An 18,121-nucleotide genomic window follows, 5' to 3' on the forward strand; every position below is an offset into this window, starting at 1 on the left:
AGGAAACACAGTCGCCTGTCAGGGCGTTCAAGGACAAGGCCCTCTGTGTACCTACCTGCCAAACCAGTAAGCAGTAGCGGATTCATTCTTAAAACTTTCCAATCACACCTCGTATAACACAACTTCCTATGGTAAAAAATTTTAGAAAGTGTATCATCATAAATTTAAAATTTTTATGAAACAAAAAAATTGCTGTGTATCATACACACACACATTTGAAAGATTGTTGCAAGTGTTCCAAGACTGATATTAAAACCTGGTACACATTTATTTAATTACTAAGAATAACCTATCATCTAGAAAGTGATAAGTACAGTAATCTTTGAGAACATGTTCATGTGATAGTGTTTGTATCCAGCTACACCCCGAACAAATTATTTGACAAAAAACTAAAAACCCAATTATAGCCCACAACATAATGACAACAAGTGCAAAATTTGGTTGAATTATCTCTCAAACAATAAAAGTTATATTAGCTTACATGTAATCTTGTATTTTCTCGTATGTCCCCCCTTAAAGATCCTGGAAGTCTTTCTCTCACTTCCCAGTACATTTATAGCTTAATGGCCAACAATAAAAATAAGTTTCAGCTTAATTGCAATTTAGAAAACAACAGTACAAGACAAATAATTTTCACTCAACTTTTGCCTCCTTGTCGAGGGTTTAGAACGCAGTTGTGTACTACAGAGAAAAGTATTCAACAACCTCTCGCCCAACATTAAGCAAGACACTGGTGACCCCAAAATGTGAAACAAAAATAAAAATCACAATTAACCATATCTACAAATTACCTGATGCTGTAGATTCAATGACTGAAAATTCCTGCTACCTACTGGCTAAGTGGCAGTGTCCACTGTAAAACTGCATCACAACTTATATTGTAAATATGCCTTTAACAGAGTAAGTAACAACTTCCTTTGGCAACTGTGTCTGTCGTGTTCTAGCAATCAGAGCACAAGACCCCAGCACTGGATGTCCTAGGATCAACTCATCAGGACCAGGCATTTTTCCTCATTCTAGTCTTTCACGATGGCCTTCAGACCTCTCAGCCAACCCCTAAATCAGCACCAGAGATCTTTCTCAGAGGTGAAAGGTGGCTGGGAAGATGAGCCCACCACACTTTCCCTCATGCCTCGGTGAAGAAGGGCTGCAGCTCTACCTCTGAGTCTGGCCAACAGCTCTGTGACAGGCTTGCACCATGGACTTTACCCTTATCTAAACATGCATTTAATCTAGCGAATATTTAGCTATAACTAGAATATAAACAACACCTCTCTGCAGCATAGCAGTATTAATCACTAAGGGACAGAGACGAGATGCACCACACACATGGATGACCTGTGACATACCACTAAATGAGAAAGTATCAGGCTGCTATATCTTGTCTGCTTCAGTACGCCAATTTATATATTTTCAAATAGTACAGTAGAAGATGATTATTCAGTCCTCAAGCTGATAACTTCATTGGTTGCCGAGCTGTATGAACTTACCAAGATGACAAAATTTTCCGTGTCTCAAATCATTTACAATTTTTATCTTTTCAATTTCAGCACCATGCCACAATGACTGATGTAAGTATGCTTCTCAAGGGGATGGAGATAACCTGCTCCAGAGTGACATATGGTCAGGCACAGGGGTTATTAGTGTGGCAACAAGCATCTAGTTGAGACAGATCTTGTGATGAAGCATTAAAAATACACCACATGAAAATTGGTGGCATGTTGGATGAAGTTAAATCTTAAAAATTAATTAATAAAACATTGATATCATGAGCTCATCTTGCTAGAAGCTATAGTTGTATCAACATTTCATCTTCCTAATAATTTTGACAAAATACTCTAGGTAATAATATAATATTATGAGTAAAAGTAATCAGACAAATGTCGGCAGTAATACCCGACTAGAGTATGTGGGCCTATGCCTTTTTGAGTAACGTAACTTTGTGATTGACATTTCTGCGAATCAAGTGGTAACAGCCAGCTGCCAGATAATTTTAGTGTTTTCAAGAGTGCCCCAAGTGCTTGCCCTTTTTAAGGATGGCTGACTGCATGCCGGCAACACTGCTTCAGTCACAAAGCTATTCTACTTCAGGACGCCTCAAGCTTTTAATCTGAAATAAGACTATGTGACAACTGGTTTTGATAATGGGTTTCAAGATTCAAAGAGAAACAATTATTTGACATGTATTTGTATTGAAAATATATTTACAATCATTTATGAGAAGAATGAAGTAACAAAAGACTATATTTCATGGTACAAAACAATATATGCTCTCAACTTCAGTACAGTATCAAGGCAATACTAACAGCTAAATAATGGAAAGCTTCACAATTATACTGACAATCTTGAAAATCTTTCAGGACATTATTGTGAAAACTTTAACATAAATGCACAACATTAGAATAATTACTCTGTGACCGTATTACTTTATAGATATTCTGAACAGAATCAACAGCCTTCACAAGTGGATGAGATTTTTTCCAATAAAATGCAAAATGCCATGCTACATTTAATACATATCTTCTCTTATAATGTAAAGACACACTGTGAACAATATATACATTTCTGGAAAGTATACTTGGATAGGTTGCATACATAAAATATTTAACAATTTACAAGTAATATACTTTCATGCAGTTAAATTGTCAATATGTTGTCAGAGTACTTTAACAAGGAAACATGATATCAAATTTCTTTCACTCTGAAAAACTGAAGACCACACTATTTCTAGCCTGCTCTACACTAAATGGAAACACGTATTCTGTGAAATACAAAACCAGTACAACTGAGATCTTTTCCTACACAGGACACATTCAATATACATTTTATTATATATATATTATATGCAAAATAACTTGTTCAATCTGAGACAATATTTTCTTGAAATTATCCATTCAACTTGTATATCTGATATATCAAAACAATAAAAAATTAATTACCACATTAATACATACTTAGTATGTGAACATGGGGAGGCAACCACAGAATTTAATGTGCAGTTTTCTCCACAATGGAACAGCATCTCTGAATCTTTTTCTTAGTAGCACTGTCCATCTGCATGCAAAATATCATGCCGATTTCTACAATTAACTTCTCATTTAGCCCAAATTTAGATGTTTACTATATATTTTACCATAATATATAATCTGCCTAAAACCTGGGAATTAATAAATTGTACTGATCATTTTAAGAATGTATCATTGAGCAAAAGAATTCCAGAAACTACACACAAATTTTTTCTACCAATTCATAAATCAGTCATTATAACAGGATTTGAGTTAACGTGTCACAATGAAAGCACTGTAGCTTCAGCATAGAATACATTAAGTTGTCATCTTTTTTTACAGTTTACTACAACAGAAATTAACTCCACGCACTTGCATAAAATGCCTTATTCATCCTCATAACAATAATATGAGTAATGCAGCTATGAAAGTGACTGAGGAAGAAAAATCTGAAGTGTAGGTTCCATTATATAGCTGGCTCTGCTGTGAACAATAATTCCTGCTTTTCACAGGAACAAATGAACAAAATACTCTTGTACAGACATATTTCCTGTCACCCATTCACATTTTACCACCCTCACAAGCTGTGTATATGAAAGGAGGCGAAACATTCACTCTTGCATACCAGCTAATACTACCAAATTACAGCTGTTACAAACACATTAATCATCTTTGACATGTCAGATAAACAGAAGATCATGCAGTTTCTTAATCAAGCTATACACATTTGACATTCAAACTAAACACTTACTTTCATGAACACTGAAAGCCCAAAGTGACCTCTTCCATCAAAGTTTGAAGTAATAACCTGTCATTGAAAAACAGCAAGCTGAACTACCAGTCCATTTATATACATACAATACCAACACTTTGCTAATACCTTCTTCCAAAGACAGTCATAGGGTTTAGTCCATGTAAAGCACTGGTACAGCTTTACATCATAATGCTTTCTCTGAATAACCTTTTCACAACAACCAAATTCGGAAAATATTTCACATTCTTTGCACCATTAAGCTCATGTATTCAATTTCCCCACTAAAGAACAAAAGAAGATATTTCCTCTGACGAAACAGGAATGAAATCTGCCCTTGGTCACTCTTCCTTCAGTGCTGCTAAACAGTTCTTGAAAAGCTGAACCTGGGCCTGAAAACAAGTACTGTATCACTGAAGACTGTCTAGTTACACTTTGACAATACTTCATAATTTTAATTCATTTTACCTTGGCATGTTTCAATTCGAGCTCTGCCAGTTCCATTAGATTTTTCCGGAATGCAACAACTCTTCTCGTTTTAAAATCTAGTAGTTCTGGGAACATACGAGGAATAGTGTAAAAGATTAAAACAATGGGAAATGTGTGGAAGCATATTTAACAATTGCAATTAGTCAATAAAGTAAACAAAAGAAATTTTATGCGTTATTGTCTACACTAACAGCTGCAGCAACTAATGTAATATTCATAAAGATACTTGAACAGTCCAAAAAGTTTATCACTTGCAGCACTGGTAAGAACCCCCAAAAATTATATGGCATTAATCACTTTTAGTACACCATCTCCCCACACAATGGGTGAAGAACTGTAGACATCCAACAGAATTACCTATGTTACACCTTCTTCCAACCATTCTGAAGTTTAACAATAAATCTACACAATGTCAAATTCCTTGTAGAAACTTCTGGAAGCACTCTGTGTAATCTTAGTGTTTCATTAAAAAAAATGTTTCTGCAAAACAAATGGTTGCATACAGAGGATCACTGCAAACACAACCCTTCCATACCTACACTTCAAAACACCACTTTAAAAAACTGGCACTATAATGAAACTAATTCTCTTACAGTACATAAATTAAAAACAGGAAAATGCTCTTATTGGAGAAGGAAAAAAACCAAATAGGCCACTGTTTGAAAGATGGACTGAAAAGTAGGGTACCCAATGACTCTATTTTCCTCAGCACCTTTAAAAACTTTCCCAAAAATTTTGTCATGCAAAAACATATTCATGCTTTTTTATGCTGAGGAGACACTGGTGGTGGGAAAGGACAGAAAAGTAATAAATACTGAAAAATAGTAGACAATGGTTGTGGTTTAGGAAGATCGGAAGCAGAACTACAGCTTGAGGTAAAAAAAGGGACACATTAGCAGTGGAAAGTAGTTGACAGTGGCAATAGAGTGCTTGGAAAAGAATGAAGGAGACAGTACCACTGGGAGAGGGATAAAGAGAAGGCTAGAGTGAAAGCAGGTTAGAGACAGTGATAATGAGAGTCTATTAATTACAACAAGGAACAGAGAGATAATGACAGTGAGAAGAAACAGCACCAGTGGGAAGGAAAATTGAGAAAGTACCATTAAGAGAGGATGATGATGATGATGATGATGATGAGGAGGAGGAGGAGGAGGAGGAGGAGGACAGCGTAAGTAAACTGTGGCTGAGAGAGACGAGACAGCGATAGACAGACACTGAGATAATGAAAATGAGTTGGGCTGAATGAGAGCATGAGAACAGGAAATTGAGAATGGATGGATATGATTGATCTGCAGCAATGGCCTAATGGGTGTGAATGAGTTAGATAGGGGAGCTTGTGGGAGTGAAGTGAGTTTCATGTTAAAATGAGCATGAATATGTTCACATGCCAAAATTTGAGAAAATTTTTTAAAGGTGCCTAGGAAGAAAGAATGTGGCAGCTGGTATCCCACTTTTCAGTCTTTTAAACATGAGCATTTTCATTGTGCTCTGACAGCAGCATTTTTCCACTGGTTCCCTTATCTGACACAGCAAGAGCATGTCACTCATATGGTATGAACTGTAAAATTTTGACAGTTTACAAAATTGAAATAAAGAAAAACCCATTTTACATCTCAGATCAAAATTTCTGTGCACAAAAATTTTGCATGTACTTAAGTACTACAACGCGAGGTCCCCGGAACCCTTCTGATGATTACAGACACTTTTCTGTAAATTGCTCCACATTGTGTCACTTAGGGAGCTATATTTTCACCTCATACTGCATTTTATTTGCATATTCCATGTGCACAGATAGGGTAACTTTAAACCTCTGTATCTTGGAAACGGATAAATAAACTTTTCATGGTAGTTCAAGACAGAGATCTTACAAATGTACTGTAAAAATTGCAACAATTTGCAGTGCATTGCTGTCTTTGAACCAATGCTCAGTTTTGGTACAAAAGAAATGGAAAAAAACTTCCTCGGGGATTTCTAAGGAACCACCCATGAACAAATTGTGCCTCTGTATGTCCCATGAAGCCAGCTGTAGATCACAACCAATGCAAAAGAACTAACTGATTTGCTCCATTGGTCTAAGCAGGTGGTGGTCTGTAATATTCATACATTGACCCTTCATTGTAAGATAGTGACACTAAGATCTTTCTGTTGCATATACCAATGGGCCTTAGCCCAATGGCTATCCGAAACACTTGATCTTACTTTTCTATTACCAATAGAACCCGAGGTATGAGAACCGGTATAACCCCCATTTCTATATGTGGCATTTTGGACCATATTAGATAGTGCATGTTGTCACATGTGTAATGAGTTTATTTCTGCGAGATGATTAAAACGAACATGAGGAAATACAGGCTTCATTAGCTTCAAAGCCAATGTTGTTCTGCAATGCACAGGACATGGTGGGGGGAGATGGGGGAGAGAAGGGATGGTCCTGCCTTTTATGGGACAGGAAATTCTGTAACAGGACTGAAACAGAAGGTTGTGAATGTGTGAAGGGGAGGTCTTGCACCTGGATTGTCCACATAGGGAAACAAGCCATGCGATGGCAAATTGGGAGCAGGGTTGAATGAGACGACTAAGAATGGTGGAGGTGACAGTATTACCTTAGATAATGAAGGTAGGATTTTGGGTTTGACTTTCCTTATCTCAGGGCATAGCAAGAGACAATATAGGTCCCAACAGAGGGTGACACTGGGTGATCTTAGGCATACTGGTCCAGAGCACTTTCATAACAGGGTTATGTAAAAGATGCAATTGCTCCATTTCACTAAAATTAGGATAACCCAACTAAAAAATAATATTCAAAAATCAGTCTTTCTGTTGGAAGTACAATTTTATGTGGAAATTCATCCCTAAATCTATGCTACGTATCTGACAGATTCCACTAACTAAAATTCTGTTCACCAGCAGTTCAGCTAAACAGTATAAAAATTTCTGGGTTCAAATTGCAGTGTTAACATTTCACCATTACATACTATGGAAACGCTGCCACTGATGTGAGGAGTTCTGCAGAGAACAAATCAAAGCTAAATATCAGTCACTATGTGCCACAGATCATTTCTGTCTGAGGCAAAATCTCCTCATACGACTCAGTTTTCAACTAATTTTTTTCTCTCTTACCCTGCAGAATTAAGTTCATGGGGACTGAACTATGTGCACTATTTTGACAAAGAATACAGATAGTTTATACACGGAACATACCCTAAGTTCATACTGGAGTTTGAACCCAAGAATTATTCTATTGCATTAAGTTACACTCCTACCTCTAAATATCATCAAAAAGGGAGAGGGGCAACACAGAATTGTTTTTTACATTGTGGACTTTGTACAATATGTAGATAAGAGACAGGCCTTTCAGTGATAAACTGACATGCTTGAAATGGAATAGGATTGATTTATATGATGTTAGTGTATTTATCCCACTAATTTATTGTCAGGTGTAAGGGTGAAAACAACAATACATTCATGGAAATGCAGAAGGTAAAAATGCTCTATACACAACTTCTGATCAACATGACATCATAATAAGGTTCTTTTTTACTAGTATAGGAAAACTTATGACTGGCTCATAAACAAACATTCACTTCATCAGCATGACACCAAACTGAGTAATTTTTGAGTTCTTAAAATGAATTTTAAAATTCTTCAATCACCAAAAAATTTGCAGGTATTATAAGACTAATAGTTAGCTAACTTATTAGTCAAACGAGCCTAATAACAATACAACAATTGAAATTTGTCCAGAGAAATTCTTTAAACTTAAAATGAATGGGTAGGTACACTAACATAATTAGGACACTCCTAAGCTGGCCTTTGCTAAAAGAAAGTCCACAATATGAGGTGCATTCATCGAGGTCGACCCCCTCCAAATCTCCCTTCCAAACTCATCTTATACATGTTTCATCTACCTTCCATCATGCATCCTCTATACAGTACATCCAATCTTTGACGTAGCTCTCTTCTACACCATAATCCCTAATATTAACTTGAAATCTATTTGGAAGTTTTAAGTCTTAGTGTAACAATTGGTATGTTGAATAAAACTTTGTAATTTATTTAATAAATAAAAAATAAGTTTTTTGGATAATTATATGGGTCAGGAACACAATTTCAGGTGTTAAAGATCAACATGTCTTTCTTCAAGTATTTCAAAGCAGGCCATTTGTGCTATGAACTAAGTTCACATTTGTTTTTCCCCAATATTTCTTTATCAGCACAAAGACATTTAAAAACAAGCAATTCTTTTTTAAATTCAGAAACTGCATTTCAAAGTTGCCAATATTACAGCTGCAAAATGTAATTCAGACAATTTTTATTGAATGCTTATGTCCCTTTGCTATTTCTGAAATTCTGAAAAGGTTGAGAAATGCTTCCCTTATATTTAAAAGTGCTCTCTTTGAATATCAAAAGTCAATATCAGAGTTATGCCATAGCACTGTTTCAAAAAGCTTTGAAAGTTTATCAGTGTTTTGCTTTCATGATCTTTAACAAGAGAGAATTTGCTTTCAAATGTAAAAAAAAAAAAAAAAATGTGTTTACTTTCCCCAGTAGTTTATGATTAAGCCAATTTAGATGAAACTTACCTTGCACCATGAAATAAATTTTTTTTCACCTACTTATTCTGGATAGTGAAGACACTTTCGAAGGAGAAAAACTTTGTTTTCTATTAATGAGAAAGGCAAAATTTTCCAAAATTCTTTCTCCCGAAAACCAACATACCAAGTCACACAGCAGAAGACATGCATAGCCACTCACTATTTTAATCAATTTTTTAACTGTTAATCATAAAGAGATTTAGCTATAATGGAGTTTATAAACTTAATCTCCAATTCCATGATTTCACAAGTTTCTTCCAGAAATGTCTGCCTGCAAAGTGCTTCTTGATGAATGGTGTAAAGCTAAGAGTATCATCGTTAATTTTTTTCCTTCAAAATTGTAACAAACCCGTTTCTTAAGGTGGTCATACTTTTTTACCTTCTCCATTGAAACTGACAATGAGAATTTCATAGAATGAAATGTACTCAGTCACAGGTTGTCCTACTTCCTCTCCATGTGTTTGACCTTTGAGTGGAAATAATCCTGAAAGGTGTTCTGCAATACCAGCAGACAACATAAACCTTACAAAAAATGAAACTTGCATTGTATAATTTATGTCACAAGGGTCAGCAACTGTTACTGATAAAGGTGAAATCATTTGATCTTCAACTTGTTGGCTGGTTAAACTGGATGACATTTTGACTGTCCTATCACTGTTTTAGCAGACATTGGTAACTTCCTTTTTTAAAATGTCTCATTTGCTCTTAAAAATTCCACATTTCTCTTCAGATGCGTCAATAAAGTAACTTCTAATGTATTTGATGTATTTGGTGTGTGTGTGTGTGTGTGTGTGTGTGTGTGTGTGTGTGTGTGTGTGTGTGGTTTTCCTCTCTTAGCAGCCTCTTAAACCATGAAGCAGATCACTTCATAGAGACAGGCAAAATTTCCAACTGCAGGGATCTGGATTTTTAACTACAAATTCTAGTCTTTCACACATGAACAATGCAATTGTGTTCAAACCAGAGGAGCCGAAGAGCTGTATGTGGCTCATGGGCCTCAGTCTGCCAACTACTCTCTTAGACCAGTCTAGAGTCTCATAACCAACTTGAAAAATTAGACCACGAATGACAGCAAATAAGCTGGTTATGTTAATATCTATAAAGTAGGAGCTACACACCGTATCACTCTAGTACAAGTTCGGCATTCCAAATTAAAATGAGCAGCATTTTCCATACAAGTGAATCACTATATCTGTCATTCCTCTGGACTTTAATCTGATCCTTTTAATTTTTTAAATTCATGTTTATGACATCACTAGGCACACAAGTCCCAACATATCTGCCCTATTTGCTGTTGTTCATTTAGGACTAGTTTAAACCAGCTGGGAAAGTTTAAAGTCAACAGCCAAATCCTTTGTCAAAATTTTCAGTTTTGTTTTTGAACCAAATAAATAGTAAAGTCAAAAAACTAAGCGTCAACTATTTCCTCCATTTACTATTTGTCCTGCAAGATTACAAAGCAAAATTTTAGGAAATTTCCATGTTTCAAACCTGGACTAAAGATTCACCACAACTTTGAAACAGAATGTATCCACAACACAGGCCTACAATTTTTTTTAAATACTTTTTTTACTTTGATAGCTGATCTTTATAGATTTTTATGAGCTGAATCCAAATCTAGCCTTTTTTTGTATCCCCCAAAGTTTTCGAGCAATATGCTTTTTATTGTTAAGTATAAAAGCCCTATGCTATATGGCAAATGGGGAAATTAATGAAATGCTTTGTTACAACACAAGCATCGTTTGTATTTACAGTAAGCTACTTAAAACAATGATGTGTTAATAGAGGTTTCACTTGTTAGCTGAAATTGGTTTGTATTTTCTCTCTTTTTTTTCTTTGAAGCTTCTGTGTAGCTTTTTCAAAGATGAGTCACTCACTGAACTCGGTGAAGTGACCAGTCACCCATCATGTTGGTGTTCCAGCAGCCTTTGTAGCATTTTTCCATCACTTTAATGTCCTGGTGATAATGCTCTCCTTGCTCCTCACTAACATCTCCCATATTGTCTGGGAAGTAATCAACGAGACTATTAAAGTGAACTGTCAGGCTCATTAGACATCCTAAAGTTTAAAACTTCTTTAACATTGTAGCTATAATAGAAACATATTCTAGGTCTTTTTCATATCCGAAGAACTTTGTAACAACTTGCTCGTATGATGCCCATGCTTTCTCATTTAAGGTCATTGTGGATTCAAAGTTAACATCAAACATCAATTTTTCTAATTTCAGGTCCAACAAAGATGCCTTTTTTTAGTTTAGCTTCCGAAAGGTATGGACACGTTTGGCAGAGATACTTAAAACATGGTCCATGTTTTAGCAAAGCCTTTACAAATTGTTTCATTAGCCCTAACTTTATATGAAGAGTTTGCAGGAGTACACTTTTTGGATCTACAAGTTTTTTACCTAGAATGTGCTTCTCACCAGGTTTTAAAGACTCCCTCACGGGCTAGTTCTTTCTGCATCAGTGCTGATCTCTAGCCCTACTGCCCCATTCACACACTAAGCATGGAAATTTGGTAAAGCCACCTTGCTTACAAAGGAGCATGCATGTTACTTTTAGATCGCCACATATCATCCAACCATGAGCAGAATAGCCTATTTTATTTAGCACTATTTTTAGGTTTTCATGGATTCCTTTTATATTTATGGAATGTCTAACAGGTATAGATGCATACATGTTACCATTGTGTAATAAAACAGCCTATAAATAGTTGTGGATGAATCAATAAACAGCCTCCAGTCTTCATTTTTGTATTCAATACCAAACTCATTCATCAGACCAGGAATATCTGAGCAATACATTAAAACATCTTTTTAAAAAAAAAACTTGGAAACTTGCTGCTCTCTCTTTCTATACATGTATATGCTAGTTCCAACAGATTTTTTTTATTTATTTCACTGCCAAGCAATTCACCTTTTTCTTTCGTTAAGCCCAGATCCCTAACCAAATCATTAAGCTCGGTCTCAGTAAACAATTTGGGCTTTATAACTTTCTGTATTATAATGGACCACCACCACCACCACCACCACCACCACCACATTCATCTAAATCAGATTATACATCAGAAAATACTTCTTTTGGAATAGAATTTAAATCATCTGGTGGTTCAGGAACTGGCAAATCATCTTCATGCCCTACTGGTCAGATGGCAGACAGAAGGTTAGGGTAGCTTATTACCTTCTTTTTTTCCCGAATTATGACCAGTAATACCAACACTGCAAAAGTAGCAATCATTGGAATGATTTCTTGGCTACCTCCATATCATAGTTTCTCCTTTTTGGACCATTTTCTCATATCTTCAACACACACACACACACACACACACACACACACACACACACACACACACACACACACACACACACACACACCTTATACGGCACCCAAGATTTATCTTTATCACCAAGTTTAGATCCTAAGTATGATAGATAAACTTTGTTCGAAGTCTGTAATGTTTCTTTGGTGTTTGTTTAATCATAAATTCACCACAAATATAACAAAAACTGTCAGCAGAGCTTTTACAACCACAATCAAACATTGTACTGAGCAACTGTACAGGAAACAGGACAGTGAGGTTATGCTGACAGTAAACAAAACATCTGTTAACACAAAAACAGAATCCATTTTTTCCAGCAGTGCTACCAAAGTCATCACATTCATTACACCTTTCTAAATTATTTTAACTGTATAAAAGCTGATAAATTCTTTTAAAAATTGTTCAATATAATAAATTTAACTGTAAAATGTTAAGAAATGGTGGGTGATACAGTTTTTTTAAGTATCATATTTGGATTTCCCATTCAGAAAAATATAAAAATAAGGTATTTTTAACAAAAAATTTTTTCCATCTTTGGCCTGTGTAATCTATAGAAATGACATTTCCTGATATTAAAAATCTACAACATTTGAACAGTGATGTGAGCATACAATACTCTGAGTCACTGTTTTGCTATGGAAACATTTTCTTGTAAAATGCTACTCCAACATGAATATACTTTGGAAAGTCTACTTTTATTTTGTATGTGAATACTATATTTTGACTGTAAAAGGGGCAACATCGAACATGTTATTAAGACAGTGTACTTTTTCAACCATTTTCTGGCAAGTGTCCACTTTCAAGAGCCACAAAATCCATAGTGTAGTAATTAAAGAGTTCTTTTTATGGTTTAAATAGAAAACCATTCTCAGGTGGTTTTTCAGAGTTTAGCTGTTTGTTTCATCCCAATAATGTCAAATGCAAGATTGTGCAACTGAGCCTATCATCATAGCTATTGCAGTTGAGAAAACAGATGTATAGTTTGAGCTGCTTTTACTCACATCACATAGCACTTTGATAGCTGTCATGGTTATCAGTTAAGTTTGTGAAAGAAGCATTAAAAATACATATTTTCATAATTCTGGGAGCTCAAACCCAGAGAAAAGTCATCAAGAAATGGATATTAATTATGCATGTCAACACAAATTCAGAATGGAAACTGTGCGCTAAAGATAGACAAAAGTATCCAGAAGATGAAAATCCCATAAAAACTTTGAAGTTACAACTCCATTTCATAGATGCTTTGTTGTTTTAGTTTGCCTAAATTGCAGATATTTGTATACCACGAGTAGATAAGGTGTCAATTCCTCACAGATGATCAAGTGTTTTAAAAGTAAATGAAAGGCACAACAAATGACTAACTTAGTAAAGCACACTGAAATTTAAGGCCCACTAGCCTAAAAAGATGAAATTTCACTCTACTGCTAAAGACAAAGATATAAGCACATAAGGACAGGAAAAAACAACACAAAAAATTTAAAAATGGCAACCTACATAGGTAGGTGTCATGTTATTTTATGTAACATGGAAGTACAAATGTAATGTTATTTTATGTAACATGAGAGTAAAAATTAAGAATTACCTTCTTTAGCCTTCTCAGACATCTGCTCAAATTTTTCACATGCACGCTGTTGCACCAGTTCTGCCTAAAAACAAATATTTTTTCTTGGATAACTTACAATTCTATAATTTATTTTAACAAATACAAAGAAAAAACATTACTCATTGCCAGAGTTCAGGAAACACCAGCAAATTAATGGTGAAACATTACTTCAAACCAAGGATATCATCATTTGGCACTTGAAAACTACAACTAGTCACTTTACAATTAATTTAACATTTGTAATCCCATTACAAGTTTTCTAGCTTGTCAGTAAGTCTTGTATTACTTAGAGGGCACAAATAATCAGTGTGAACTGACCTGGTAGGTTAACAGAAAAGAAGGCAAAGCAGACACTGCCCCTGGATGGGCACCTAGGCATAAAAGCAGAGACTATAGGAAGGTACTATTTCACATGAACATAAACAGTCAATACTTATTTACAATTTATTAGTGTATACAACACATTCAACTGTTGGTTGGTTGATTGGGGTGAGGAATGAAACAGTGAGGTCATCAGTCCCTCAGACAAGGGCTCATTCATCTGGAAGTAGTGATGTCCACTAGGAACGTTGAAAGAAATAGGTAGGAGCAGTGTAAATGGGGAGCTGAAGGCAATAATGATGCCAGACCTGAAATAATTATTTTTGTGGAAGTAAAAGTATACAGATTGCATGATACATACAACAGAGTGGTCACTTAAGCTCAGTCATGGAGAGAGAAACCCCAACCATGTCTAACTCTGCCAACTCAGTTAAGAGCAAAGACAGCTACAGAGTAAACAATGCCTTATACTCAAAAAATCCAGAAAAGTAAAAAGGAAAATACTGAGAATGTAATAGACATCAATTTTAATGTTCATAATAAAACAAGATGAAATAGTTAAGGGTGCACATGGATGTCCCCTGAAACTCTGTGTGCAAAGGAGGCAGGCCATCCCACAGCTGTTCCATCCCCAGTCCATCATTGGCAAAGCATTAAAGAGGAGGCAACCTCCACTAATCAATAGTGGTAATCATAAAATTAGAAACATGGAGCAGCAGAGACAGAGCTGACAGCCCTAAAGCAGTGAAAACAAAGGACTGACAGAAGCAGCAGGCAAGGATGTAAGGGTGAAGATCCCTGTGGTCCGGGGTTGTGGGAGTAGGCACAATGATCCCCCAACAACCCACACTCCTCCAAAGGTAGTTTATAACATATCTGAGAATAAAAACGAGGCATGGAGAAAAATGGAGAACTAGTTCAATTGTCAGTCAGTCATCCATCAACATGAGACAAAGAATTCAGAAGATAGTGCTTATCATGGACAGGCAGGAAGAGGGGGCCATGATCAACTATCAGCAAAACTCCATAACCACAATGCAGAATTGACCTGTCACATAAAATAGTGACCGATATGACTCATGCAGAGATGAAACGCAATGAATTCCTTTCAGGAGGAACAGAAGGAAGATTGCCATACAGCAGCAATCTCCTTTATAGTATGGAGTTTATTACAGGTGGCAGCAGTCCACCCAATGCTCCAACTCAGGGTTTGCAGAGCCCTTACTTGCAGCTGGAACGTCAAAGAAAATGGAGCGAATAATTGTGTCTCTATCCAGACAGCCAGACAGTTCATTCCTGGCCTGGAGACTGCTCAATGAGTCGCTACATTTTAAAATGCAGTCAAGGCAGGCTCATTTGATAAAAACAGGGGGCTCTGTTAACGGTCGTCAGCTTGTCTTAAAAATGTCATGTCTCTGTAAAGAAAGGTGATCCTGACCAGTCGGAGATCCTTTGTATCCACGGCTTTAGAGCAATTAGTTGGAAAGACCATTGTACCCTGATTCTTGAAGAACTGAAAGGAACAGACACCAAAGGACAATGGGACAACAGATTATATTCTTGAAATAGAAGGGTCCTCATTTCTGGTTTTTTGTTTGTTTGTTTGTAGGTTTAAGGGCACTCAACTGCTGAGGTCATTAGTGCCCAGTCACAATTTTAAGAGCACATAGAATTTGTAAAACTCAAGGGGGGAGGGGGGGGGGGGGAGAGAACACCAGAAGGTTCTTACAAAGATGCAGATAAAATAAGTGAAAGAGTTAGATGTCTTGGGACAAGCCAGTCAAAGTAATAAAATGAAGAACACGAGCAGCTGCTCGAGCGTCATCAGCTAAAATATCCTGTAAAGTAGATGGCAGAGACAGGACAACACGAGATTGACTAAAATGGGGACACAACAATAAAACATGGCGCACTGTCAATGCGTGACCACAAGGGCACTGCGGGGCTGGGTCACCGGAGAGCAGGTAGCGGTGGCTAAACCGGCAATGCCCAATCCGCAACCTGGTCAGAAGGACCTCTTCTCACCGAGATGGTCGAGAGGAGGTTGTCCAAACAGTTGGGAATGGTTTTACGGCCCAGGGCTTGTTTCCTTGAAGTGATGACCAAGAATTCCACCACAATGACACAAGCCTCTTCCAAACAACCCCACTAATGTCAGATGACGGGACACAATGGGAGGCTGGCCGCAGCAGGACGACTGCAGCCTTGGCTGCAGCATCAGCAGCCTCATTACCAGGCACTCCTACATAGCCGGGAACCCACAGAAAGCTGACAGGAAAGCCATCATCAGCAAAAGAATGGAGGGACTGCTGGATCCGTTGCACCAAGGGATGGACCGGATATGGAGCTCCAAGGCTCTGAAGAGCACTGAGTGAATCAGAGCAGAGTACATACGATGAATGGCGGGTGGCGGTGGGCATACTGAATGGCCTGATGGAGAGCAAAAAGCTCGGCCGTAAAACTGGAACACTGGTCGACGAGCGGGTATTTAAAGGTGACGGCCCCAACGACAAAGGCACAGCCGACACCATCGTCAGTTTTGGAGCCATCAGTGTAAATAAAGGTCTGACTGGCAAGTCGTGCACGAAGTTCGACAAACCGTGAGCAATACACTGCAGCCGGAGTACCCTCCTTCGGGAGCGAGCTGAGCTCGAGATGAATATGAACCGGAGCCTGGAGCCAAGGTGGTGTAGGGCTCTCACCCTCTCTGAAGGTGGTAGGGAGGGCAAAATCCAATTGTCGAAGCAGGCGACGAAAGCGGACTCCAGGGGGCGGCAGGGCAGACACGTACAACCCATACTGACGGTCGAGAGAATCGGCGAAGGACTGATAAGAGGGGTGGTCGGGCATTGACAACAGCCGGCAGGCATACCGACAAAGCAGTACGCCGCGCCGGTAGGTCAATGGTAATTCGGCAGCTTCAGCATAAAGACTCTCGACGGGACTAGTGTAGAATGCTTCGGTCGCAAGACTTAACCCCCAATGGTGATAGGACTTAAACGGCGTAAGAGGGATGGCCGAGCAGATGAGTAGACAAGGCTCCCATAATCCAGCTTTGATCGGACCATGGACCGATACAAACAAAGCAGGACAGTGGGATCTGCTCCCCAAGATGAACCACTAAGAACTCTGAGGACATTAAGGGAATGTGTACAACGGGCAGCCAAGTAAGTGACGTGTGGAGACCAATAAAGTTTCCTGTCCAGTGTGAGCCCTAGAAACTTAGTTGTTTCCATGAATGGGAGAACAACAGGACTGAATTGTAAGGATGGTGGAAGGAACGCTTTATATCGTCAAAAGTTGATGCTAACTGTCTTCTCTTCAGAGAACCGGAAGCCATTAGCCACACTCCATGAGTATAGGCTGTCAAGACAACGCTGAAGGCAGCGCTCCAGGAGGTATGTTCTCTGGGCACTGTTGTAGATCGCAAAGTCATCGACAAAAAGAGAGCCTGAGACATTAGGTGGAATGCAATCCATAATTGGATTGATCGCTATGGCAAATAGGGCTACACTCAAGATGGAGCCCTGAGGCACTCCGTTCTTCTGGAGGAAAACGTCAGACAATACGGAACCCACACGTACCTTAAACTTTCGATCTGTTAAAAAGGAATTAATAAAAAGGGGCAGGCGACCGCGTAGACCCCACCTGTGCATAGTGCGAAGGATACCTCTTCTCCAACAGGTATCATAAGCCTTCTCCAAATCGAAGAACACGGCTACCTTTTGGCACTAACGCAAAAAGTTGGTCATGATGAATGTCGACAAGGTCACAAGGTGGTCAACAGCGGAGCGGCGGCGACGAAAGCCGCATTGAACATTGGTAAGTAGCCGTCGAGATTCAAGAATCCAAACTAACCGAGCGTTAACCATGCGCCCCATCACCTTACAGACACAGCTTGTAAGAGAAATGGGGCGGTAACTAGAAGGAAGGGGTGTATCCTTCCCAGGTTTGGGTATAGGAACAACAACGGCATCACGCCAACCCATGGGAACTTGACCTTCGGTCCAGACGCAATTGAAGGTACAAAGAAGAAAGCTTT

General features: G+C 37.9%; 1 protein-coding gene across 4 annotated transcripts in view; it reads right to left on the minus strand.

Annotated features, from left to right (window-relative positions):
- Positions 1-2,157: 2,157 nt before the first annotated feature.
- Positions 2,158-18,121, minus strand: part of LOC126336991 (sorting nexin-6) — a 68,449-nt gene continuing 52,485 nt past the window's right edge. For all 4 annotated transcript variants that reach the window (XM_050001231.1, XM_050001228.1, XM_050001229.1 and 1 more), the window contains 3 exons: positions 13,738-13,801; positions 4,225-4,310; positions 2,158-4,148 (listed from right to left, as the gene is read on the minus strand). In XM_050001231.1, the coding sequence (XP_049857188.1) occupies positions 4,098-4,148; positions 4,225-4,310; positions 13,738-13,801 (201 nt within the window). In that variant the 3' untranslated portion in view covers positions 2,158-4,097. The remainder of the gene's footprint in view (positions 4,149-4,224; positions 4,311-13,737; positions 13,802-18,121) is intronic.

Source organism: Schistocerca gregaria, chromosome 2 (assembly GCF_023897955.1).
Source record: "Schistocerca gregaria isolate iqSchGreg1 chromosome 2, iqSchGreg1.2, whole genome shotgun sequence".
NCBI lineage: Eukaryota > Metazoa > Arthropoda > Insecta > Orthoptera > Acrididae > Schistocerca > Schistocerca gregaria.